The sequence below is a fragment of the Amborella trichopoda genome, chromosome 7 (genome assembly GCF_054954075.1).
Source record: "Amborella trichopoda isolate Santa Cruz 75 chromosome 7, AtrichopodaSantaCruz75HAP2 v2.0, whole genome shotgun sequence".
Taxonomy (NCBI): domain Eukaryota; kingdom Viridiplantae; phylum Streptophyta; class Magnoliopsida; order Amborellales; family Amborellaceae; genus Amborella; species Amborella trichopoda.
Genome location: NC_142342.1, coordinates 3542936 through 3568585, shown reverse-complemented (window position 1 = coordinate 3568585; position 25650 = coordinate 3542936). Strand labels below are relative to the sequence as shown.

At 37.5% G+C, this 25650-nt stretch overlaps 1 protein-coding gene and 1 long non-coding RNA gene across 11 annotated transcripts; both read right to left on the bottom strand.

Moving 5' to 3' along the window:
* Window positions 1–670: 670 nt before the first annotated feature.
* LOC110008395 (uncharacterized) lies at window positions 671–6251 on the bottom strand. 3 transcript variants are annotated; one of them, XR_002283256.2, is made up of 4 exons: window positions 5815–6251; window positions 2285–2346; window positions 1327–2188; window positions 671–1239 (listed from the first exon to the last, which is right to left on the bottom strand). It is a non-coding gene; the product is annotated as an uncharacterized LOC110008395 (long non-coding RNA). The 3 variants fall into 3 exon arrangements; XR_002283255.2 differs by having other exon boundaries at window positions 1327–1955; XR_002283257.2 differs by having other exon boundaries at window positions 1327–2146; window positions 5815–6151.
* Window positions 6252–8610: 2359 nt separating this feature from the next.
* LOC18447194 (uncharacterized) lies at window positions 8611–25558 on the bottom strand. Of its 8 annotated transcripts, none has more exons than XM_088872337.1 (6): window positions 25496–25558; window positions 24781–24910; window positions 24497–24626; window positions 12894–12990; window positions 10863–11664; window positions 8611–9070 (listed from the first exon to the last, which is right to left on the bottom strand). In XM_088872337.1, the coding sequence occupies exons 5-6, from the start codon at window positions 11646–11648 to the stop codon at window positions 8882–8884; spliced, it is 975 nt and encodes a 324-aa protein (XP_088728463.1). In that variant the 5' UTR covers window positions 11649–11664; window positions 12894–12990; window positions 24497–24626; window positions 24781–24910; window positions 25496–25558; the 3' UTR covers window positions 8611–8881. The 8 variants fall into 8 exon arrangements, with proteins under 8 accessions (XP_088728463.1, XP_088728461.1, XP_088728460.1 ...); XM_088872335.1 differs by having other exon boundaries at window positions 12894–12969; XM_088872334.1 differs by lacking the exon at window positions 12894–12990.
* Between the last annotated feature and the right edge of the window lie 92 nt (window positions 25559–25650).

The window sequence follows — 25650 nt, the reverse complement described above, 5'->3', positions numbered from 1 at the left end:
GAGAGAAAAGACAATTTTACTAAATAGTGTTCATCCTGAAATTCTGCAGTATGATTTATTTTATAACGTGAATGTCATTTATTTATTTCTCTGAAAAAAAGTATTATTTGGGATTCACATTATGAGATTATGATTTGGTTTTGAGTCTAGTTTTCAACACAAAAGATTTCAGGAAGAAATTTTTTGATGATTGAGATAAACAAATTTTTTATTGAGAGGTGCTCAACCTGATTTTCAACTGAAAAAAATTGCATTGTGACGTAAATGTCACTAAAATGAATACTCACTAAATGGTATGATTTAAAGATGGAACTGAGCTCTATTTTATACTTTTTGAGTCTATTTCAATACTCAAAAGGATTCGAAGATTAACTCTTTATGAGTTGAGAGATATCATATTTTTATCATAGGATGCTCAAGTTCTCTTCTGCAGAAAATTAAAAAGATGTGATATGTTAAGCCATATCTTTGGATTCCTAATTATGGAGACTTTTTTTTTTAAGGGCTCATTTAAAAAGGTTTTATAGTATGCTATAAATATGATTTATTATAATAAAACTTTAGAGAGAGGTAATACAGAGTTGGCAAGATATGACACTCTATGTGAAGAGTATTCGATTTGGGAATAGCAGAAAGAAAAAGAAACACAATACCTATAAAAGCATCTTGGTTTCTTCGAAATGAATGGTTATATAGAAAGACTTGCTGGTAGTATAGAAACGCTAAAGATCAGTGGGAAAATCGAAATTGTGATATTTGAAATAATAGGATGAAGAAGAGATTTTCTTCACGGTGTAAAACAGGATAATCTAAGTGCCGAAGAGATGGACATTTCGTGACATGTGAAACCGATGACCAATATATTCTCCATCAGTTGCGACTACGACGAGGGGCGAAATGGGGTTTTTTTCCTTGCATAAACATGTTGCGCCGGGCCATGTACTCTATTATAGCTACTCCACCAGATTTATCTATGGCTGTCTTAACAACATGATGTTCTCGTGCTTTCTAATCTTTTATCTGCCTACCCAATTCTACAGTCCAATTTGTGAGGTGCAAACCGACCTTATCTCTCCTATCCCACTTGGGTGGCTTAACAGGAATACCTTCCAACTTTCTAAATTGTCACATCACGCGATCTGGCAAATAGTAATTTGCAATATTGAAACTGATGAAGTATGATCGACAGATGTAGTACTCTATAATTTCATGCGACTCCTCATATGGTTGCCAAGTCACCTATAAAAATAAGCATGAAACATTATGAAATAACTAACCACAGATTGATTATCTATTAGATTATAAGCACATAAGCCAATAACTAACCATATCAAACGAGATGCTATCAAATGAGATGTTTTTGTGGCGTGCTTGTTTCTTCCACATGCAAGCCTTAGGCATTCTTAGGCTTATGACCAATGCAGGCTTGATGGCTAGAGCTCGAAAATGCTCATAGATCCAACATTGTAGAAGAAGTAAAAAGTAAGAAACCAAAGATAGTGAGAAATTGTAATACTCTAAAATTAAACAATAAAGAGAGTGAGAAATACCTGTAGTAAAGTCGCTGGCCCACTAAAATGATTATTTTCCTCACCGGCATCCTTAGACAACGAACGATACAAAAAAACAAGCACCGCAGTACCCCATGCAAACTTCCATGCCTCATCAAAATCTCGAAATAATTATAAGGATATTGATGGCGTCGATCCTTTAGATGAGTCGGCAAATATAGTTGTGCCGACTAAATAAAAGAGATATGCTCGTGTGTGTTGCGTGAGTTATAATTTGGTTGGTTTTTTTGGTAGTTGGATGAATCGACTCCTCAACCATGTATGTTTGAGATGCATCAGGGTGACGTCTTTGGGGCAATCTCCCAGATACTCCTTAACAAACGCAACATAGTCTTCAGGCTTGATGTCGGTTACAGGCTCACCTATCACGAGTATCCTTAATATCTGTCACACATCGTATAGGGTTGGAGTCATTTCACCAATGCTTAGAAATGCTGAATTCATATCCTTGCACCATTTCCCTATAAATGCCCTCACTAGATTATAATCGATATGTGATACCCCAATATCCATCAATGGGCTCAACCTTGTCGTTTGAATTAGAGGTATATGTCGTTGATCGATCTTCCATTTTACTAGGGTTTGAGTTGATTCATCAATACGAAGTACATTTCTCTCTTAAAATGAATAATAACAAGAAATTGCAATAGTCAATAACAGGAGAAATACCTAATCAATGTAAATTATTAACTAAAATAAATAGACCATCATACCTCTTGCCTTTGAGCTGATGAAGAGGATGGCTCCCCTGGGCCTGGGTCTTGCATTGCTAATTCTATTTTCATAATTGACATAAAAAAAAAACCATAAGTAGCATATCCAAAAAAGAGATAGAACAGTTGCATATGTAATAAATGAATCTCAAATATATGTACATATCCAATATATGTGCATATTCAAAAGTTTAATTTCCACTAAAATATGGTGGATTGTCACACCATTAAGAATTATATGGTGAGCAAACCTCAATATTTTAAATATTGATATGCCGAGTCCTCCTGCTTAGTATAAGTAAGAAGAAGAAATTAGTAAAAAGCAATGAGACAGATTTGGATATAGAAAACTTTAAAAAAGAAAAGAAATTGGAGCTAAGTGTTTCTTTAAGAACTTCACATTATCAATGCATTGACATTTTTTAAAGATTCAGCCATCCATAACTATTGGAGAGTGAAAGTCTATTAGCAATTCAACCATGTGTTTCCACTAGATATCCAATCATGAGCTTCAAATATAGTGCATATCCAATATTAGATAGCATACATATGTAGTCAGAATGCAATTTGGCAATGGGAAACACTTGAGAAAGAGATGAGTCATACTCATGAGAAAAGAGAAAACACAAATCAATAGCAAATCCAATAAAAAGAGAGAGAAAAGTAGCATATCCATATATGTACTGGCAAAAATATTTGTACTGACAAAATTTCCCACAAGTGGGTGCTACAATTTAAAAAGACAGAACAAAAAAGATAACTAAAAAACAATGCCTTCAAGTGGGTGTTTTACAAGTTGCCCTTATGTGAACAGTTCCTTTGCACCAACTACAGTGAATAGGTCGCACTGGTACTTCCTGTGACTCAATGCGCTTCTTTTTAGGTCAGCCAGGGGGCCGTCTTGAGTGAGGTGGAAGTACTTTTATTCCATCTAGAGGAAGTTGTCCATGCATACACCCAGATAGATCGATCAAGGTAACTTGCACGATAGGAGAGGAATATGTTTTAAGAAACTTTTCAACCGTGAAATAGTCTTTACGATAGTCAACAGGATCCCTATTCATCCATTGAAGGCATTTACAAGCATGTTTGCAAGGTAAGCCCGTTATTTGCCAACCTTGGCATTCACATTCTCGTGCAATTATATCTACCTTATAATTCATGAGATCACCCCTTGCTTCAAACACTGCTCCACTTGATACAGTGGCGCTAACCGAAATGGATTGCTTTATGATCTTTTTGAACTCGTTTTGCGCATGCGGGGTAAGTGTTGTACTCCATGTTTCAGCTTCCAAGCTTCATGTGGCCATTAGTTTCATGATTTGTCTTCTAATCAAGTCAACACACTGAAGAATTGGCATGTCTCCTACTTCTAGAATCCACTTGTTATATGACTCAATCACATTGTCGTTTATCCCTGAAGAGTAAAGTGGCCCAACAGTTTGGCGATACTTTCATGAACCACTTGAATGCGTCCTCAGAAATTGACCTAATTTCATTCATCTTCTCAAAATACTCTTGGGGCCGTTATGCTCTACATGCTCCTACAAAAAATTTAACAATTGCCTTCTTAATATCATTAGGTATATCTTTTGCTTCCTTATTGAAATTCTATGCTAAATGACGCTCACAGAAGGCATGATGGGCATTCTAAAAACTTGACAAACAGCATCGACTAGGCCAGGGTGTCTATCAGACCAAAAAGTAATTTCACGATCTGTCCCAATAGCAATCTTTAGAGATTCTATAAACCATACCCAGTTGTCGGTACTTTCGGCATCCACAATAGCGAATGCAACAGGAAACATTTATTCTTCCCCATCGAGTGAGTTGGCAGCAAGTAAAGTTCCAAGGTATCGTGCCTTCAGTGATGTCCCATCGAGAAAATAAGTGGAAGACATTCACTTTTGAAACCATGTATTGAGCCATAAAAGCTTATAAACATTCGACAAAATCTGCCATCTAGTCATACTTGTCCCGTCGCATAACTATCAGGATTCGTCCATATACAGGTAACTGGTTGTATGCCTCATCTTGTGAATCACGTATGTCTTTGATGGCTGTTTCTTTCCCTTGCCAAGCTCTACAATAGGGTATTTGTAACCCATAATCTCGATACAAATCATTCATAATTTCTTTAGCTTTGTAATGCGCAATGTCACTTAATTTATCCTTGATTAAAGATGCAATAAATTTTTATGACGTTTTTCTCTATACATCATTGTTTGTCCCAATATTACATGAATGTTCTCTTTTTCATGTTTCAATGCTAAAAATATTCGTCTTGCCTAATTTCAAAGCATATATTTCCCATTTGCGTCTATCATCCTTGAATTTTGACCTTATGTGGTACCCCTCATTTTGAACAAGATGGTATGTAAAATGGTGGGCTATAGCAAACATGCTAAGGGCTTCTCGGAAGTCATCTAGAGACTCAAATTGTTGCCCTATATCGGTAAGTGCATCCTCCCATGAACTAAGCAACCTTGATGCATTGCTTTGTTCAGAACTATAGAGCAACAAATTAGATCTAAGAGGGGATCTGACCTCTTCGACTGCCCTATTATTACGTGAAGTACTTCCACCCCTTTGTTCACTCCCACCAAATACATATAGAAAGAGATTATTCTCTCTTTCATGTGCATACAACATCCTCTCAATATCATCGTCAATGAATATATTCACAAAAAATCTTCTATTTCTCGAGACAAAATACCTCAATGATACCGACTATATATCTAGCGAGAAACGCTCTGCTATGTATTTTCACATGTCATCTAACCTAGTTCTACTTTCAATGATAAATGTACATGCATCACCACCAATATAATCCAAAGTCCCATCGACATTTGATTGGACTTTTCCACTAAAAATACAATAAATCAATCTGCTATCACTCTTTTTTTTTTTGTCCTGCACAAGATTTGTAATAATTTACATGCCAAAGTTAAACAAACCTAATGATTATCTGAATACAAAACTAATGACTTTATGGATATAAACATAGAGGCATGGGAAGAAAATAATGGAAGATTTGACAAGAGTAAAATCAGTGAATGCCTGAAGTGATCAATCCATAGAGGCATGGGAAGCAAATAATCCCATAAATTCATATAAAAAAAAGATGCACGAAATGGGTAAGATTCGCAAATTTTATTTCCAATAATGCACATAAGTTCGAATACGAGTTGCCACATTGCCAACAAAAAACTTGGAGACTACTTTACCCCAAGAGAAATACAATGGCTCATCAAGTAAGAGAAAAACAATGGCTCATTAAATAAACAAGAGATAATGGATCATCAAGGCAATGGTTCATCAAATAAGAAACAATCGATGCAAAGAAAACAATACAGCAAAACAAACTCCAAATTTACAACCACCAAGTACATTTAAGCCCTAAAATGACAATTTACACCCACCAAATACACTTAATCCCTTCATTGTCAGTCACAGTAAGCCCTAATACAATTCCACGAACAATCAACATACTACATTTTTTTACAAAAAAATAAATAGACCATACATACCTTTGATGGGGCTGATTTGGGCTGAAAGATAAGCTCAAAATTGAGCTCGGGCTTCCTCGGTTCGAGTTCGAGCTCGAGCCCTGCTATCTTTCATAGAGAGAGGGAGCGACCTCGGTTCAAAAATTGAGCTCGGGCTTCCTTGGTTTGGGCAGATAGCGAGGGTGGGAGCTCGTGGGGGACAAAGAGGGAGGGAGCTCAGGGAAAATCAGCGCAGAGAGAGAGAAGCGCGTGGTAAGGAGGGCGGGGATACAGTGAGGGAGGGAGCTCGGGGAAGTTAGCGTAGAGAGAAAAAGAGGCGTGCGTGGTAAAAAAATGGATGGGTAAAATGCCTTGGGTTAAAGGCAAGAGAGAGAGATGGTAGTTTAGGCATTTTTCTTGTTTTTTTTTTTTTTATTAAGGGGTATTTGCGATGAAAAGTGGTTGTGGAAAAAAATATTAGAGAAAAGGTAACTTGCAGGGATAGTATATCTAGGGGTTTTTTTTGTAATTTTTTCAAATATTTATTATAAAAAAAATATTTATTCTTTTTCTTTTTTGCCTTGTTTCGAATTTATGCTAGTCCCTCTTAAATCTCGTTAAAGGTAATGAAACCATATTAGTTGTGAGCAACTAGTTTTTTTCACACATTTATAATTTATAATTTTTAAATGTTTAGAACCAATGCCGGCCAATGGATATGATTATGACCCCCCGACGACATGAACTAAGCATGAATTTTTCATAGTTAGAATAATTCAAGGTCATATACTGGAGACCATATAGTTAAACTTACTTGATACTCATTTGGCATCATGATGATTCAGACTCACTCATATGATGCTTTCGATCACCGGTGAATCTCAAATAAAAGCAGTTTTGATCATGATCTTTGTAATTCAAGTTAGGATTTGTTGCAATATCTGAAATAGAAACGACATCTTCATGGATTTGAAAAATTGGGGATGATTTCTTTGCTAGAGTTCTTCATTATTTCTGCTGTTTTACTTTCAGCAGAAAAATCAGCTATATAATCTGTGTTTTTTTAAATCATTTAAAATGAATTACATGAATAAATTCATGCTGATCTTGAAAAATTTGTTGTTGTTTCTACAGCATGTCTTTACAGCAGTAAAATTTCCTTAAAAAGGCATTAGATCATATGATTTAACTCACGTTTTGAGCTGAGATTGTACCTAGGTCATTTCCTTGATCATTCATGAGTGTGCTGGCAATAACGTTTTGACAAAAAACTGCTAGATTGTGATATTGATGAGATTTGATTAAAAACTGCTTATTTTGATAAGAACACTGCTAATTTTTAATCAGCATGTAAACCAGAACGATCTGTCGATTAGATCAAGTCTTCTTGATGATCTTACATGAGAATTGTTGCTAAATCATTCATCTAGGTATGGAGAATCTTTTCGAACAAATTAGATCAAATTATATCTTCAGATCTCATTGTTATTGGATAATTTTCTACTGTTTTTGCAACAAAAAGAAACACCAACAAAATCTCAATTTCAATCCTATAGATCAGGTGATTGAGATTTAAGTTTTGCACCGAAATTTTTCTTGGATTGCTTAATCATTCAAGAGTTTACTAATCCACTTTAGAGAAAATCATAATCAAACAACTGTTTAATTTTGATCTATTTGCTGCTGATTTAATAGCAGCATGAAAACCAGAACAAATTTGTTGATCAATTTTATTAATAACTTTCAAATGGTCATTGATGATGATGTATTTTTTCCTTTTGCAAAAATTGACTCACGAGAGTGTTGTTGGTTCAAGAATTGTAATTGTGCTCAAATTGTACTTGGGATTGTGCCAACTCTGTTGCATGCCGCTAAATATTATTTTATGTAAGGCATTATAACTAGGTTAACCAGGTTTTGCAGTGAAAAGTTTTTAGAATTAGCACAAGGCTGGATACCTACATGGTCTCTTTCATTGGTTCTTTCATTGGTATCAAAGCTTATTTCTGCTTACAAATAATTTCTAAAAATTATAAATATTCTAATAGTTTTAAGATATTTTTATGGGATTTATTCACTTCGCTTATTTTTGATATAACATAAGACCATTTACAGTTAGAATATTTACCTTTGGCACAAGTACGTCATTTCAATTTTAGGCAGTAGATGTGAAATCCAATAGCTAGGTTGTTTTTGACCGACCCAGGGTCCCAAAAATATTTTCTCGAACTTTTTCGACACCCCATCTGTCGGCATAGATGGTTAAGAATAATTTTGAACTTGTTTCAAATGTATACATTGCTATTCCCACTAGCTTTTGTTTCAGCCACAGTCCAAACTCACAAAACTCGATATTTTCAAAACTAAAAAGAAGGGGAAAGCACCTCAGCTGTTATTTGAAGAAAGCAAAGTACAATCCTTCTGACTATAGGGAATCACTGGCAAGTGTGGCACTAGTAAGCACATGAACAGACCTCAATGGTCGGTTATGGTCTTTAGATCATCGACCAACTTAACTGGTTTTACATCGATAACATTCATGATCATCAAGAGGATAACAATAAGCTACCCATACGAAACTACCATTGAGAAACCGAGAAAACTGTTCCGAAATACCAAAGTCTCCTACTTTTACACTACTGTGTGTGCTGGTACGTATACGAACAGCACAACCACATCTATTTAGAAATGGGGAAGTGGAGATGTACTCCCACGTCGACATGCCTGTACAATGGCTAATCTCCACTACCCATTTTCTGAATCAACCGTGGCTTCTGCACGTTCCAGCAAAGGAGCTATTTTGAAAATATAAGGTAGTACTTTTTCTCAAATCCATTGTGAGTGTAAAAATTTAAACTTTAAAAAAAACTGCTGTGACATAACAACCTCTTCCCTAATTTCTCAGTTCCCCTTACGCCGCGACAGTACAATATTATTAGACACTGGCCAGCAGACAATCGATGAACCAGGAGAAACAATGGTGGAGTGCAGATACCATAAATTACACAATTCCAGATGCCAAAATGAAGGGGAAAACAGCTCTCAACAGCTATAGCGAATGGGCCTCAAAGTTGTAAAATAAATCACAATGGGAAGGGATTCTTTAATCTCAGGGCGCATGTTGAAGGAAGCTCTTGCAACCTTCATACGTGGACCAGCAGATTGCAGCTGCTGGTGCATGGAACAGCAATCTAGGCTTAAGCCCTCTCAATAAAGCCTGGGGCCCCTCTTTTGTCACTATCTGCTGAATAGCATTACGAATTGAGCCACTAGTGAAAGTATCAGCACCACACACACCCTGCAACAAACCGCTTGTTGACATTAGCAATACTACTTCACAAGTTTTATTCCTACAGCTGAACTGTGCCAGGAAGAAAAAAAAAATTAAAAAAAAAAAAATTCATTAGCACAAAAAAGGGGTAAAAAAGGGGTCAAAAGAAGTCACACACACACACATGATATTCTAAACTTCACAACCCTTCAAATTTCAAAGGTTTAAGATAGAGAGTGTTGTGAAAGGTGGATTTATTAATTTATCGTCTATTTTTTAAAAAAAGTTACTTTTGTGGGGCAAATTTGTAAATATTACTACAAGACAAATTGTATTTTTGTCATCTCCATAAGAGGTAAAATTGAAATTTTAACTAAAGAACAATGACACTCTACAAATAAAGTTCCCAGATACTAATTCCAAAAAGTCATTGTACTTTTGTGAAAATTTCAAATTTTCCCTTACTTAATGGTAAAATTAACTATTTAAATAATCTTTTAATAAAAAGTAATGATTGTTTTGATAAATACACCCATCACAACCCCTTCTAACTTGCGCCTTTGTATTTTGAGGGGTTGTTAACTCTTCGTAAATTTTACATATAAAGAGACCATTTACTTTTGGTACGTCACAACTATTCCCACTCATTAGATGTCAAATTAGATGACTTGGGGTGAGTCACAAAGTCCGAGAATTTCTTTTTGGACCTTTGTGTCTAATCAATGACACTCCTACAAACACCCAGTTTGAAATCTAAAGAATAATAATGATTATGACCTCCTTGTACAAAAGGTACAAAGGTAAATAGCATCTTTGGAGACTCTCCCATGTGTGTGTGTATCAGTTTTCTTAAGTCTTATTTTGAGTCAAATATGAAATAATCATGTTCTTTTTACTCGCCTTTTCAGTCTCTCTCCCTCTCTTAACTTATGAGAGGGAAAGAGAAGAAGGGAGTCATCAAGCTGACTCGCTCCAGTCGGAACAAGGCCAAACTTTCCAACATCGACTACAAAAACTTGTGTCACAAGAACACAAGGCAATGGTTCTTAGTAGACTAGTGAAAATCAGGTAGAGAACTTAATAAACATCAATTTCGGGTTGGATGCCCCCCGAGATTATAAATAACGGGATTAGAGCTTCCTAGATATTATGTTTTAAGAAACTCAATTGGGAATCGCAGTATGTGTTTCAAGAGATGCACGGTTAGATGCTGTTCTTTACGGCTATGCCCTCACAACCAGCATAGAAATATCAAACATGTGCTCCAATAGATGATTTGATCTTGTCTAGACTGCCAATTGAGACTGACTCTGCAACTTTGGTAAAAACAAAGCACAATCATTCAGAAAACTAAAACAGAAAAATTTAGGGTAAACTATGGTAGGAACATGGCTGGCATACATATAAACCCCATTCTATGGGTTGGTCCTCATTTAGTAAGGGCCAAAAAAACAGTAACACCCCATACATCATGAGTCCTTGATTAATTACGATCGCAAATCACCATGTCTTTACGATAGTTACTGCATAGCTCTTGTATATCATCTCTTGTAGGAAACTTGCTCCAACCATTTCTCACATTGACCAAACTTGCCCATCATGTCTTCATAGTATGTAATATTTTCCTTTAAATAATTTTACTAGTTCACTAGGATCATTAAAAAATATAGCTATTGTAGGGTACGCTTAAAGGAGTAGCTAATGACCATACAAGAAATACTATAACTTAACTTTTGCAGCCAAAACAAGTAGATAACCATAACAAACAAAAGGAAATAGAGAAAAAGGCCAAAGAGTCATATGTGCGGCAACAACATACCTGACACTGCAAGCGGGTCTTCACAACGTCGAGTGGTGTGGTGACAGCACCGGCCAGTGCACCTGCAGCACCCCCCGCTGTGATGTGCACAAGCAACCTCTCCTCGCTGACATTCTCTGGAGATATCCCCCCAAGCACCCTCTTGACTGCCTCATATGTTGCAAAGTGTACTGCTGTGAAAGGCGCATTCATGACCACAGTTGTTGGATATGAAGTATAGAATGCACGCAAGCCCTCTTTCCTGAGCATTTGAATCATGCAGTCCCTGACCCCCAAGTAGGGGGTGCTCTGCAGTTGTAGGCGTTGCTTCACAACATCCATGGGGGTGAGGACAGCATCACTGGCAATGGTAGCAAGCACACCAGAGGCTGCATGGGCAAAGGGGTGGTGGCCAGGGCGGTTGCCACCGAGCCGCTCCTTGCTCAACTCATACACTGAAAAGTAGACAGCGTGGGCAGGCCCAGCTCCAATCCCCATGGCACCAATACCACGATAGAGGCCAAGGGGCCCTTCAGAGCGGAGGATGGAGGCAAGGGTACGACCGATGGCATTGTGGGTGGAGGAGGCGGCGGGACAGGCAGGGGAGCAACCAAGCATCTGCATGCGTGTCTTGAGAGTGTCAACAGGAAACATGGCCATGTGCTCAACCATGCCGGCCACTGAGCCCGCAGCCATGAACTGCCAGAAGGTCAGCCCATCGTCATTGGCATGGGTGAGGGGCTCTGTGGCAAGGGGCTGATGGGCCGCCTGTGGGACCGCTAGGAGCTCTGCAGGGGGAGCCGTCATGCTGATGTTCTAAAATCTGCCCAATGGGAGAAGAAATAAATCCCAATACAGACAACTAACGAATGGACAAAGTTTATATAAGGTTGCAACCTTATAATGTAGAGCTACGGATGCACCTAAAAAATCCATCGAAAAAGGTAGTTTTAATGTTGAAAAACCCTTTGATTGATTATCTCGACATCGAGATGTATGACCATGAAAAATAAAAAGATTATAAGTCTCAGAAATAGTGCATTTTACAACATATTATCTACGCTGTCCATTTTCAAGATTTTCATATGTTTATAGATCTACTTGATTTTAACTATTTTTTAAATTTTAAATTTTATAATAAGATATAAAAATAGATTTTGAGATAATCCTAAAAACATTTTACATCAAAATTATATACCATGATAAAATTTGAAGGTGCACCTTGCCTCTACAGCTATAGATGCATCCGTATGCCAACTTCACCCATAACATATATATATATATATATAGTTGGGAAACACTAGTATTCATCAAAATACACCACATCAAATTCCAAAGAGTAGCAAATAGAATGCATCAATTAAGAAGGGTGGCAGAAGAATAGAAACAAAGCTCGTCATAGCTTTTAGACATCTATTTCTATTTGAGAATGAACACCTTTGGTGTCCTACCCACCGCAAAATCCACTCTTGAGGTGTGGAGGGGACACAGAAAATTTTCAAAACAATCTTTTATAACAATTTTCTTTGAAAAAAGAAGAGTTCCAAATCCATGGTCACTCAAAATCAGATCTAGCCCATCCATATCAATGTAATCGATCAAAGGTTTTTTAGGGCTTTTGAGTTTCTCCAAACCCGATCAAATTCGAAGAAGATTCATTTTGAAGGGGTTTGTAATTTATAATATCTCCCACTCCCTAAAATGATTATCGAGATGGTGAAATGAGGTGCTTGAAGTTTCCCTCTCCATTATTACTAATAATATTATAGACATGTATAAATAAAAATGTATGCAATAAGGGAGAAAAAGACTATAACTTCGAGCAAAAGATAATGACAAAAGGCAAATGAAAAAGAATGAAACAAATCCACATAGTAAATAAATAACTACTAATAAGGAAGCACGGGCTTGTGTCAAGACGATAGAGGCTAGGCTTTTCATAGTCCAACGTCTCAAGTTCCATTCCAATGTATAACCTTGTCAAAAAAAAAAAAAAAAAACACATAACTGCTAATTTCACAGAAAGACAACATTGAGAGAACAAAGCCAAACCTAAGAAAGTGTACAAGAAATAGCTTATTTCTCAAATATAAAAATAAACTTGAAGGCAGAATCTTGTCCGGATTCCCTGCACCAAAACAGATCCCCACTGTAAGTGAGGAGGGTGGGGAAAGTATATAAGAACAGAAGAAATGAAAGCCAAATAATTAATAACAGAAGAAATGAAAACCAAATAATATAAAGACATGGTGAAAGTCTCACTAATAGGGTTCCTTACAGTACGAATAAAGCTCACCTACAGGATTCCTTACAGTATAAAAACCAATGAAATGAAGAGCATATTGGACCAGTCGGTTTGACTGGTAAGACCAGAGCCAGTGGGCCCACTCATCAGACTGGGGTGCCAAGCACATTGATCTAGTGATCATGGGAATATCCAGTTCAATGCCTGAACAGGCTAGTTCAATCAGTTCTGACCAAACTGCTTGGTCCCAACGCCGCTACAGCATTCCAGAAATAATCTGTTTCTATTTTTCCATCATTTAAATTCATTTTGGGGAAGCTTTTTATTTATTATTACGGGCATTCTCATAAAAGTAGAATTTCAAGAGAGAGGAGAGACCAAGTTTCGTAATTTTTACTCTCTCTCTCTCTCTCTCTCTCTCTCTCTCTCCATCCATATAAACATACACATACACATACACACAGACGCGTATGCATGCGCACGCAAGAACACACACACACACCAAAAACTCTAGTTTGGGACTACATTGCAACGACTGTATAAAGGGATTCCAGCTACGCATTAATTCAACCTCCAAGTAAGTTTGTTTGATTCATTTTTTGCTTTGATTGCTTTAGAGTTTTGTTTTGAAAAATAAGAAAAAAGGGGGCTCTCTAGGGGTTTTGCAAACAATGAATAATTTTTTCAAATCATTACACAATGGGTCGTTTCATACACTCAATATATAGGTTTTCTAGCTTTAGTGTTTTCCTAGTTGGTGGATTTTGTACTTTTTCTAATACATCAATATTTGGTTTTCGAGTTTTTTGTTTTCATTTACTTTTCTTATTCTATTCTTGGTTCTTATACTTCAATGGAGCTATATGATAATGTTAATTTATAAAAATTGTTCCAGAGACTTGGTGCATTTTTGTTTTCTTTGTTTTTATATTACAAATGATTCTGTATATATGTTTTGTTGTTTAACACCTAAAAAGCCGCTATGGAAACTATTCCATTGTTAGCATCATCTATGTCTTATAGTACTTTCAGTTATGTTTTTCTTTTTCTTTTTCTTTTTCTTTTTTATATTGATACTGATATGAATAATCTGTTTTCTATCAATAATTCAAATACTTCATATGAATGAACAATCAATATTTTTCAAGAAGGTAAGGGGCTTTAATCTTTTATTGAATAGCTTTTTGTAAAAAGATAGGGTTTTTATAATTTAACACAAATATAGAGTTTGCATGGTTTGTGTCATTTTTTTTGTAAAATTGTGAAGTGTGAGGTGGTGAGTGGTGATTGATTTGTCAGTTTGTTGGAGGATGTGTGGTTTGGGAATTTGGAATTGGAGAATGGTGGTTTGGGTAGGTAATCAGTCCTTTGGTGGTTGTTTTGGTGTGGGAGATTGGGAGTGTTGAGAAACTTTGGGTGGTGATTGGTGATCAAGTATTTGACTTTTATTGATTGGTCACTAAATTAGAAATCATAGGATTTGGGAGAATGAAAGTTTGAAAAATCATTCATCTGGGTCAAATAAAGCGAAATCTGAACCAGCCTAGGGGCATGTGAACAGGGTACTGGAAAGAAGTACAAAAATGTGTTCTTATTGTAAGAAAATAATAAAGATGCCCTAATCTTCCCCCTCATGCCATGCAAGGGATGCACAAAAACATCGAAAGCCATGACATTGAGAAGCAAAAAAGGCAAGTAATCGCTGATAAGATCAATAACCCTTACACTGCCTCCATGGACACTTTGAAAAGGAGTCCCACCATTTAGAGCAATTGAGAAGGACAGGGAGGAAAAGAGCCTACCACAAGTGCAACTAGTAGGCCCGAAGGTAGGGTGAGATAAAAGATTATTTCCCACCTAGGACAACAAAGCCAACAATCAAAAGTGTGTGGGATAGATAGAAGGCAATAGAAAGCGCAGACATGTGTGTAGCCCAGTCGATGTATGATTCAGCCATACCTAATGCCCTAAAACTCCTGCTTTCAGCCTATTTTGGATTCAGTGACATCACAAGGCCCAGGTACAAAGGCTATCCCTTCCATGATGCTAAGAAGAATGCAGAAGAGATTAAGGGCTACATTAAGACATACAAATATGGATCAGTCATGGATGCTCCATCATCACTAATGGGTGAAATAGTGGAAGAGACAGGCAATTGATCATTTTTTTGTGTACTGTAATAAGAGAGCAGTTTTCTTGAAGTATGTCGATCCTCTGATATTGTAACTACTATACGTCATTTTTGACTTACTTGTATTCCCAAGTCGTATCAGGAGAGAGTCAGTAACAACCTGGTTCTGCCAGTACCCAAGACACTTTGAAAAAAATACTGGAACGGCTTCAAAAGGCATGAAAATGGTAATTTGGGATGCCCGAAGGACACTCACAAAGTTTCGTCACATTCCAATTAGTTTTGATATGATCAGGACGAAACTCGGTTATCAAATCCAGCTCCTATCATGCTGCACTGCAATAGTGGGTTTTACACTATTGCAGTGCAGCCTTAGTGAACCAACGTGTTCTCACTTCTCAGGACGATTTTCAAAATGCTCATACCTCGTTCGTCTTGAGTCGAAACATGCTCAAATTTGGACATGAGCTAGGTCCCGAAACGAGAGAATTTCTAAAGAGAAGACGAGCGCAAAAACATGAAAATCAGAATTTTAAAAGAAGATGCCCCATACTTCGCGAAGTCATAACTTGAGATTCGGGTGTCGGATCGTCGGAAATACAGGTCCATTGCGACCGCATCGCGAAGGGCTACAGTTTTGTATAATTTTTGCGCTTAATTGAGGGTCGGATAGCACAAATTTCAACGTTGAAAATGGCAAGATTTTCAGGTTGTCGGAATCACACTTTCCGACAATTCCCAAATTAGGGATATGCTCAAACGGAAACCAAATCAAACGGCATTTGGTGCAAAACGATCATGACAATGTCCCCTTCAATTTGTGATCAAAATGAGGACTCGGAACATCATGGATTGCGCTGCATTGGTGGTCGAAGTTTATGGACTTGGCTAGATTTTTGCCCATCCATGAAAAATCCGTTTCAAGACAATCAAAGGGCATCAAAACATTTGTGATGGATCAAGCATCGATTCTACGAAGATTGATCGCCCAAATCGCCGCCGCAAGGTCCGAAAAAGCTCCCGAAGTCTAGCAATGGCAAGAGGCCCCTCAAGGAGGAATGGTTTTGTCATTTGCTTAAAAGATCAAAATGTTATTTTGGTCATTATGCCCAAAAAGAGGTTTTATTTTAATTCATTTAATATGTAATTTTCAACAATTTGGCTTAGTTTTGGGCATTCCACCCATGTTCAGTGGTTGTTCTATATAAACAAGCTTAGGTCAATTGTAAAGGGGCTTGATCATTTTTAATGAAATTGAGGCATTAAGCTTGCATTTTGCTTCTAACTCTTGGATCAAGTGGTGAGGAGAGAGAAATATTTGGTGAGAGAAACTACCCCTGGCCCATACTCCCTAACCTACACCCTAGCCTACGTCATAATCCGCACCCTAGTTCCCCTATCCTACACCATAGTCCATATGCCATAGTCCACCCAAGCCTACACCATGGTCCATGCAGCCTAATCTTGACCTATGGTTAGCCTCCCACTCTCTCATGTGCAAGCAAAGGGGTAAAAGGTGGTGCACCTAAGCAAGGTCACACCCCAAGCCCACTCTCTCTCCCCTTTCGCTTTCGTTCCTTCTTTCTCTCTCTACTCCATCTTCCTTGCACAGCAACCCGGAGCCGCAGCTACCTGCTTCCCCATCATTCTTCCCTTTCTCTCTTCTCTCTGCTGCACAGTAACCCTTGAGCCGCAGTCTCCTGCGACCCCGTCTCTCTCTCTCTCGTCTTTGCGTGAATAGCAATTCTCAAAGCCGTAAAACCTGCCGCCCTGTCTCTCTCCTCACTCCTCTCTCGCTCCTACTTTGCACAGAGCCGCATCTACGTGCAGACCCGACGTTCTCTCATCCCGTCTCTCTCTCTACGTTCCTCTTTTCCCCCTGTTGTGCACAAAGCCATGATTATCGGCAGCCCTGTTTCTCTCTACTCCCCTCTCTTCCCCCTGTTGTGCACGGAGCCACAATTATTTGCGGCCCTCTCCCTCTCTCTCTCTCTCTCTCTCTCTCTCTCCGCTTCTCTTCTCATCGCCATAGCACCCGGAGCCGCACTCATCTGCAGCCCCAACATTCGGTCGTCAGACACCTGCAGCCCCGGCATTTGGTCGCCTCATCTCTCCTCTTTACTTTGTGTTGTGCCACATGCAGAACCGCCACAACCTACGGCCCTCTCTCGCTCTTACTTTGCACAAAGCCGCATCTACGTGCGGCCCCGATGTTCTCTCGTCTCCTCTCTCTCTCTACGCTCCTCTCTTCCCCTTGTTGTGCACGGAGCCATGATTATCTGCAGCCCTGTCTCTCTCTCTACTCCCCTCTCATCCCCCTGTTGTGCACCGAGCCACAATTATCTGCAGCCCTGTCTCTTTCTCTCTGTGTGCTTCTCTTCTCATCACCACAGCACCCGGAGCCACAATCATCTGCAGCCCCAGCATTCGGTCGTCAGACACCTGCGACCCCGGCATTCAATCGCCTCATCTCTCCTCTTTACTTTGTGTTGTGCCACGCGCGGAACCGCCACAACCTGCGGCCCCAGCATCCTGTGGCCCTATCCTCATCTTCTTGCCTCTTTTATATTCGTATGCGCGTCCGTCACTTCGTGCGGACACAATCCTTCCCTTCATTTTTCTTCACTCATCTCCCCTCTGTGCATTGACAATATCCTTCTACCCATCATGCACTTGACTTGATGCTTCTCAAAGCAATCTTAAGAGTCTTAACACTCAGATTGCCGTTCTAACTTCCTCTCCGTACAATCGAGTCGAGTTGCGTGAGACATAGATACTCTCGCCCTCACTCACTCGAGTGGAGTCATCCTAAGTCGATGGTCAAGAGAGTTTTGATTCTTAGTTGCTCTAATTGCCAAGGTAGCGTCTGAGCAAATAAAAAGTACTTCTGTCATCCCTTCTTCTTCAGTCTTTCTTTGCCAGCCAACCCCCACTCGAGTAAACCATCATAGAGGAGTGTCATTCGAAGCCACATCACAAGTTTCTAGGTAAAAAAACGAGGTGACGTGTTGAAGTTTGAGGAAAGTTCGTGTCCAAACCGTGCTGGCATACAACCGGAGGGCTACGTAATTTGTTCTAAGAGGGCGACTGCCCAAGCGTATCCCCGAACCCCCAAACGACGAGGTAAGCGCCTAAACGCACCCTTGTTGATAAAATCTCTCTCGTTGTTGTTCCTATCCGCATTAAGAAGAGCACACGCACACGCTTTAAACGCCAAGGCTCATGTACCCTTCGCGGTTGTTTGACATAGGGTTTTCCCCATCCAAGAAAACCAAGTCCCGACCAATAACAACAAGCGAGGCATTATTTTACTTATTTAAAGAGATTGTTGATGACGAGGGACGACAAGAAGTGGTCCAATTTATTACCAATAATGCAGCCAACATCTCCCTTGGGGTCAATTGCTAAAAGAGCATTACCACACCATTTTTTGGACCTCTTAATTTGCGCATCATATTAATTTGATGCTTGAAACCAATGGTTTAAAAAACAGATCGGTGCTCCAGATCGGGCACCCCAAAAACCCATCAGGATCGGAGAATCGGCGATCCGCATAGGAAATCGGCCAAATCAGTTGAATTAGGCCTTAAAAAAATCTAAAAAAATTATTAAACTTCATTATAAATGTTGTTTTTTAGAAATCCAATAAAAAATGGGGGCACTCCATTAAGAATTTTCATTTTTTGCATCAATATGTTAATATTGAGATTTTTTTTCCTGTATGAGCTGTTGTTAACCATTATTATTAATTATACTATTATAGTAAACATGATTCAAAAAGTATCAGAAAATGTTTCCATATCATATAATGAAAAATAAAAATAAACCCCCAATAAATTATAATGTTATGATATTAAAAGATTCAAAAAAACTTTATCCAAAAAAATGGCAATAGAGATATCAATATTCAAAAAATAAAAAAAATGCTTATCGACAACATGCACAATAGTTACAAAAAAAATAAAAATAAAAATCAATATGGAAATAAAATATACCAAAAAGAAATTTTAATAATTATTTGGCACCCTAATTAAGTCATTTAATTAGAGAAATATGCACATGAGGCTCATTGAATATGACACACTAATTTGGAAACATGATATGCTAATATTTATAAAGTAACTGACACACTCATTAATAACATTAAACTAATTGACATGCTCATTAATTCATTTTTTAGAACATAATTAAAAAAACTAAAACCCTTTATATATTTTAATATTATGATACCTAAAAAAAAAATTACCCTGACAATTAGAAAATAAAGATATTAAAATTCAAAATATAAAAAAAATGACATATTCACTTCCCTATGTTGTCACTCTATTTATTGTTATAAAGAAAAAAAATTTATTGCATTTAATAAGTAGCGTATTAATGCATATAGAAATGGGAGTGCCATAGCATTTAATAATTAGTGTTTAATAAGTAGCATATTAATACATTTAGAAATGGGAGTAGCATTTAATAAGTAGCGTATTAATACTTAGAAATGGGAGTGCTGCAGTGTATTTTTAGAGGTGCTTGCGTTCAATAAGTAGCATGTAAAAAAATGGTAAGGGTGCTTGAGTTTAAAAAAATAGGAGTGCAGCGTAGAGTACTAATGTTGTGAATAGGTTAGGGGGAATTGTCCCACATCTAAACTTGGGAGAGTAAATTGATGATATAAAAGCCACTATTTTATACAAGTCAAAAGCATATTAAAGAGGACGTGGGATGCATCAGTTGCCTTCCACAATGCCTGTAGGGAGAAATGATGCGTAACGCATGGCGTGTGAAGAAGGGTTGGAAGTAAGGCAGTGGGCAGAGAGACGCGAGGCGTTGTGAGGGTTGAAGTTAGGCAGTGGGCAACATGTGGCGAGTAGGGTATACCCGGTTCACTGTGTAGAATCGACGATTTTGCCCGATTCACTGTTGTGTTTCGCCGATAATCAGCGATTCTGCTCTAAACACGCCCGACTTCCAATATTGTGTGGGAATCGGCACGGGGTGGCCGATTCCCGTGTCGACCTGGGCGATTCCGGGTCAACTCGCCAACTTTTAAATCCCTGCTTGAAATTATAGGGAAGATGAAGGATACCTCATTAGTAATAACTTTGTAAATAAGGCAAATACTATTAGAAAAATTATCTACAACCACTCCATTCTCCTCGAACTTGTGAAAAAACCACAAAATGGAAGTGAGTTAATGAACCCAGCAATAATGAGGTTTGATAAAAACTTCCCCGCTGAGTATTTCGTACCAAAAGAATGGCTTCTGAATGGTCACCTAAGTGCCTGGTTGAATTTGATATGAGTCACAAAAAGTAGTCAGAGGGCCATGGTAGACTCGATTTTGAATAGCAAATTTTGAAGCTCAATTACCAATGCAATTTGAGTAACACAGCCATCGGTGAAGGTATTGAGGATCGTTGGCAGTGATACAAAATTACTAAGCCTTAAATGCGGTAATACCAATGAGGCAACGGACAAGGCCAAGAGGCTATTGTTGCCGCTGTCAAGCATAAGAACTCCAACTACAAGAAGTTTTGTGAGATTATAGATAAGAGATAGGCTAGGCAGTTGCATCCCCTTATACATAAAACTGTTTATTGGCTCAACTAAAATTTCTTCTACAAGACTACAACAACAAAGCCACATTTTCAATAAACTCTAAGATTTCATAACATGAAAGAGATGACGTATCCTGGGAGGCATATGCAAGTGAGGATTGCGAAGGATATGAGTTCATATGAGAAGAAACTAGGAGATTTGGGCAAACGATGGCAGTGAACACGTGATTATTCCCTCCTGCATAATTCATTTTATTAATTTCTTTTTGCTCTCTCAACGGTTTATCTAAACTATCTCAAGTTGTTTTCTGATTTTCTCTACTATTCAATTTTTTATCTGAATGGTGAGAATGATCTCAATCTATAGAAAGAATGCGATTTCTATAAGGCCTAGGCTTTATGCAAATAAAGTAAAGCCTCACCTCGAATCCTCATTTGGAAAGCACTTTAGTCATTGGAAATCTCCATGATGGCTCTAAAATCAATTTTCAACACTAATTGTGAAATTTGAAGTAAAAAATGGTAAAGATCTAACAAATCCGTGAACACTTTTTTTAGGGGGAAATGGACAAACTAGATAATGTGTTACAATATGCACTATCTCTAGACCTTGAAATCCTAATTTTTTTAAAAATCTATAATGCTGAAGGTCGAGATGATCAATTTGAAGGTTTTCCAACGTCAGAACTGCAATTTTCAATGAGCTTTGAGATGAGGCTTGAGTTATTTTGATAGAGCTGCAGCCCTATCAATATATTTTCCCTTCAGAAAATCATCATTCATTTCCCAAGCCAAACTTGCAGTGCAACTGGTTGCCAAAAGCATTGGAGTGTGTTCCAATGCATTCATATCGATAGGCGTAATAAGTTGGAGCATAAGGGACTTAATGCTTTGGCCTTTGTACAATACAACTTGAGATTGAGGACGAGGTAATAGGCTCTTATGTTAATTTTCAATCATTCCTTTAATAATTGCATTCCATATTCCAGTACTGGGCATAGCTCTTGGTTCTTACTTCTTAAAGTTCTAAGCTTGTGAAATAATATGAAATGTAGAACCAAGAACCACATGTTTGGACTCAATTGACAGAGAGGATAGTTACTGTTGAATTATGGGTCCTCAAGCAAGAGCACCCAGTTCTTCAAGGCGTCGAAGAACAATTAGATAACTGGATGAAAATGGAGATGGAACCATCACAAGGAGATATATGTTAAGTTTTAAGCACTTGATTTGGTTTGTTAGTAAATGACGACTTAGTAAGACTCCTAGGCTCCTATGCTATATGACTTACTAGTAAAAAATAAGTTAATAATTCACTTAGATATATAAAATAATTCTCATAAGTGGTGGAAATGATGATTTAGAGGGTTTTGATGGAGACAATTTCAATGATGATGAGGAAGAAGAAGAAGGAAATGAAGACAAAAATGATGGAGATTGCATATGACTTGGATTCATTAGTTTAAGCATTTACATATATAAGCATTTATGTAACAATCTAACTATGGGATTTAGACGGGCCTTTTTTATGTCTTGATGGATTATGAATTTATGTCTTACTCTTTGTGTGCATGACTTTATAAGTGAGAGTGGGAAAGTGCCAGTATGGGGCTTAGTAAATTCTAACTATAGACAACTAGATAATGATAATTATAATGTGATTCACTTTACTGCTTTACTAACTTACTTGCTCAATACCATTCAATTTCATTGTCTAAATCGTCATTGCGTGATGAATTACTGCATTAGGGGAATGCATCATGCAGTTATCTTCACAAATTTCTTAACCTTCGCTTCTAAACTTGTGTATCTTTCTAACCTTGGCTTCTAAACTTGTGTATCATGCAGTTCCTAATAATTTTTTTGAATTTTGTAAGAAAATTCTAATTTTCCATTTTTTTCCTTTTTTTCTCTTTTTTGGTTTTATTTGTATTTTTCCTCAATTTTTAAAAATTTCTTCAAATTTGGACCATTTGACAGGTGAAAATGGTCAGGTTCAACCCGTCCCGACCAAACCAGTTCCTCCATCACTTCATGTCTGGTCTAGTCCTAATACATTGATACAAACACTGCCCTCCAATCTTCAAATTCTAGACCCCAAAATAAATCATACAAAAGATTATGATAAAAAAATTATTCAATGAGCACAATGAAGGTTCTATAGGAAACGTCACATCACCCCAGCTGTCTGATGTCAACAGCGATGGCTAGGAGGTGTCATTCTTCCACGCAAAATCTGTCAAATATTTTGACAATTCTAGGTGGAGGAGAGATGAACCAGACATCCCATGTTGACATATCTCTTTTTAGGATTTATTTGTATTTTTTGTCAATTTTTTAAAATTTCTTCAAATTTAGACCGTTTGACAAGGGAAAATGGTCAGGTTCAACCTGTCCTGACCAAACCTGTTCCTCCATCACTTCAAGTCTGGTCTAGTCCTAATACATTGATACAAACACTGCCCTCCAATCTTCAAATTCTAAACCCCAAAATAAATCATACAAAATATTATGATAAAAAATTATTCAATGAGCACAATGAAGGTTCTATAGTAAACTTCACATCACGCCAGCTGTATGATGTCAACAGCAATGGCTAGGATGTGCCAAGTACAGGAATCATATGTGCAGTTCTTCCCTTTTTGACATCAAATGGATGGGGCGTAACGTAAATTTTCCTATAAGACCTTCATTCAACTCATTGTATAAGAAACCTTAAGAAGTAAGCAAAAAAGTAATAGTAGAAGAAGTATATGAATGAGAAGAAAAGGATATCAATACAAACATAGCAAAATACTCGACACAAAAAACAAACATTAGAAACACAACCTCTTCAGTGTTAGAATCATCAAATAGCTCACACCAACATCCATAAATTGAAGTGCAACAGCAAGGATGTCAGCCAGATAAACCATACCCTGTATCCCATAAATTGGGATGATTTTTTTGAATTACAGATAAGAGAAGCATTGTCGAGATGTACACGTAATATGCTAGAAACAACAGAAAAACAATCTGACAAAATGGGGCTTAAACCTAGTTCCAGAAAAAGGGCAGTAAATCGATATCATATGAACCTAAACCTACACAGTGTATAATAAATAACTCCCTTGAACATGATCAACATAGTACATAGAAGAACTTTTCCAAATTATAAGTACCATAAAAAAACTAGGAAAAGCTCATGGCATAAGGTTTATTTTCCAATGGCTCCCATGGGAGTAAGGTAGGTAAGAAGAAAATTTTCTACTAGGAATGGCAGGAGGATGTGCAGAGGAAGTCCTACACTTCGGAGCAAGAATGATACTCCAAGTAGAGTTCTTGCAATTAAGGTCCACAAATAAAGAATAAACCAAAAATTCCAAACTCCATAAACGGAAAAGAAGTTCACATTCAATGGGAAATAAACAATATAACATGAAATAACATGTAACCAAGCAATACAGACTACAATAAAATTACACATGTAGTGCACTGTGGTTTAAGGCCCTCATTAACATGAACTAATACCCATAAAATAGAACGGACTCCATAACCATTATTCACAAAAGCAATTTGGCTATGAACCAGAATCGATATCGTAACGGAAAGTCCTTATTCAAAATATATATATATATATATCATAACAGAAACAAGAGTAAAACAATTACAAAAAATAAAAATAAAAAGAAAAGAAAACAAGGAAAAAACATAACCAAAGAACAGGGATCACCGACTGAAATCACACCTATAATGTCCATCTTTGTACAAGTCAAGCTCGCTGGTCCATGACCAGCGAGCTGCAAAGGACTGATGCTTCTTCACTCCTTGGAAAATCACGACCACCAAGATCAACACCAAAACCAGCTCCTCCCTCCCTGTAATTCAACCAAGAAGGAAACAGCATCCATAAATCCAACAACAACACCTCTGTCACTGACTTCCTAACATCCTAATACCAATGCCCCCATTTATTTTAAATTCATGCATGCCACCACTAGCACTAAGAAAAAAAATCTTCAAAAGCAAGACCTTTTTGGGTGTTCATTTTCAAGAGATTTCTATTTTCAAGAGCCATCAAAACTATGATAAGCTCGCCCAGAAACCATCGTCCTCAGACCTGAAGACTCGACCCGACTCGATAAGCTCCTGAGCGAGTCATCTGAAAAAACGAACAATGTGACCCGAAAGAGGAAAAATAATCATAAAAATATAAAACTATACAACATTATTTATAGTTACATAATTTTTATTTTGAGGAACTTTATGGTTACATAATTTAAAAATATCCATATACGCAATCTAACCTAACTCATTTAAGTTGCAATGAACACACAGATAACTACAAACCTAAAAATGATTATACTAAAACCAATACAAAACAAATGAAAATATTGCTAGCCATTTAACTCGTTTAATACTCCAATCACACAGACAATACTTTATCTTTATCAAAGAAGAACGATAAGAAATGGCAAAAAAGATAAAGGAAACAGAAAGGAATTTGGCAAACCAAAAATTTCAAAGAAAAATGAAAAAAACGGAATAAGGACTTTCCCTTATTCGGTAGGTTTGGAGACTTTCTTTTCAGCAAATAAAAACCCAGTAAAGACTTGACATGATCAATAGATGGTCCATTACGGATTCTCTTTCCCAAAAGTTTTCCCAAAACTAGGGTTCATGGATTCAGTTATCTACTTTAAACATGTTCGTCCCACAGAATCAAAAAATTAGGGTTTCGAGGTACCTTATGGGAGAAAGACTCGAGCTCAAGAGCGAAAAACCTCAGTTTGTTATTAGAACCTCCTTCATTCAGGGCAGTAATAAAGGAAATATATATGGTTGCAGAGCCCACAGTAGGAGCCAATTTGAGAAAAGTGCAGCTAAAGAACAAAAACAGAC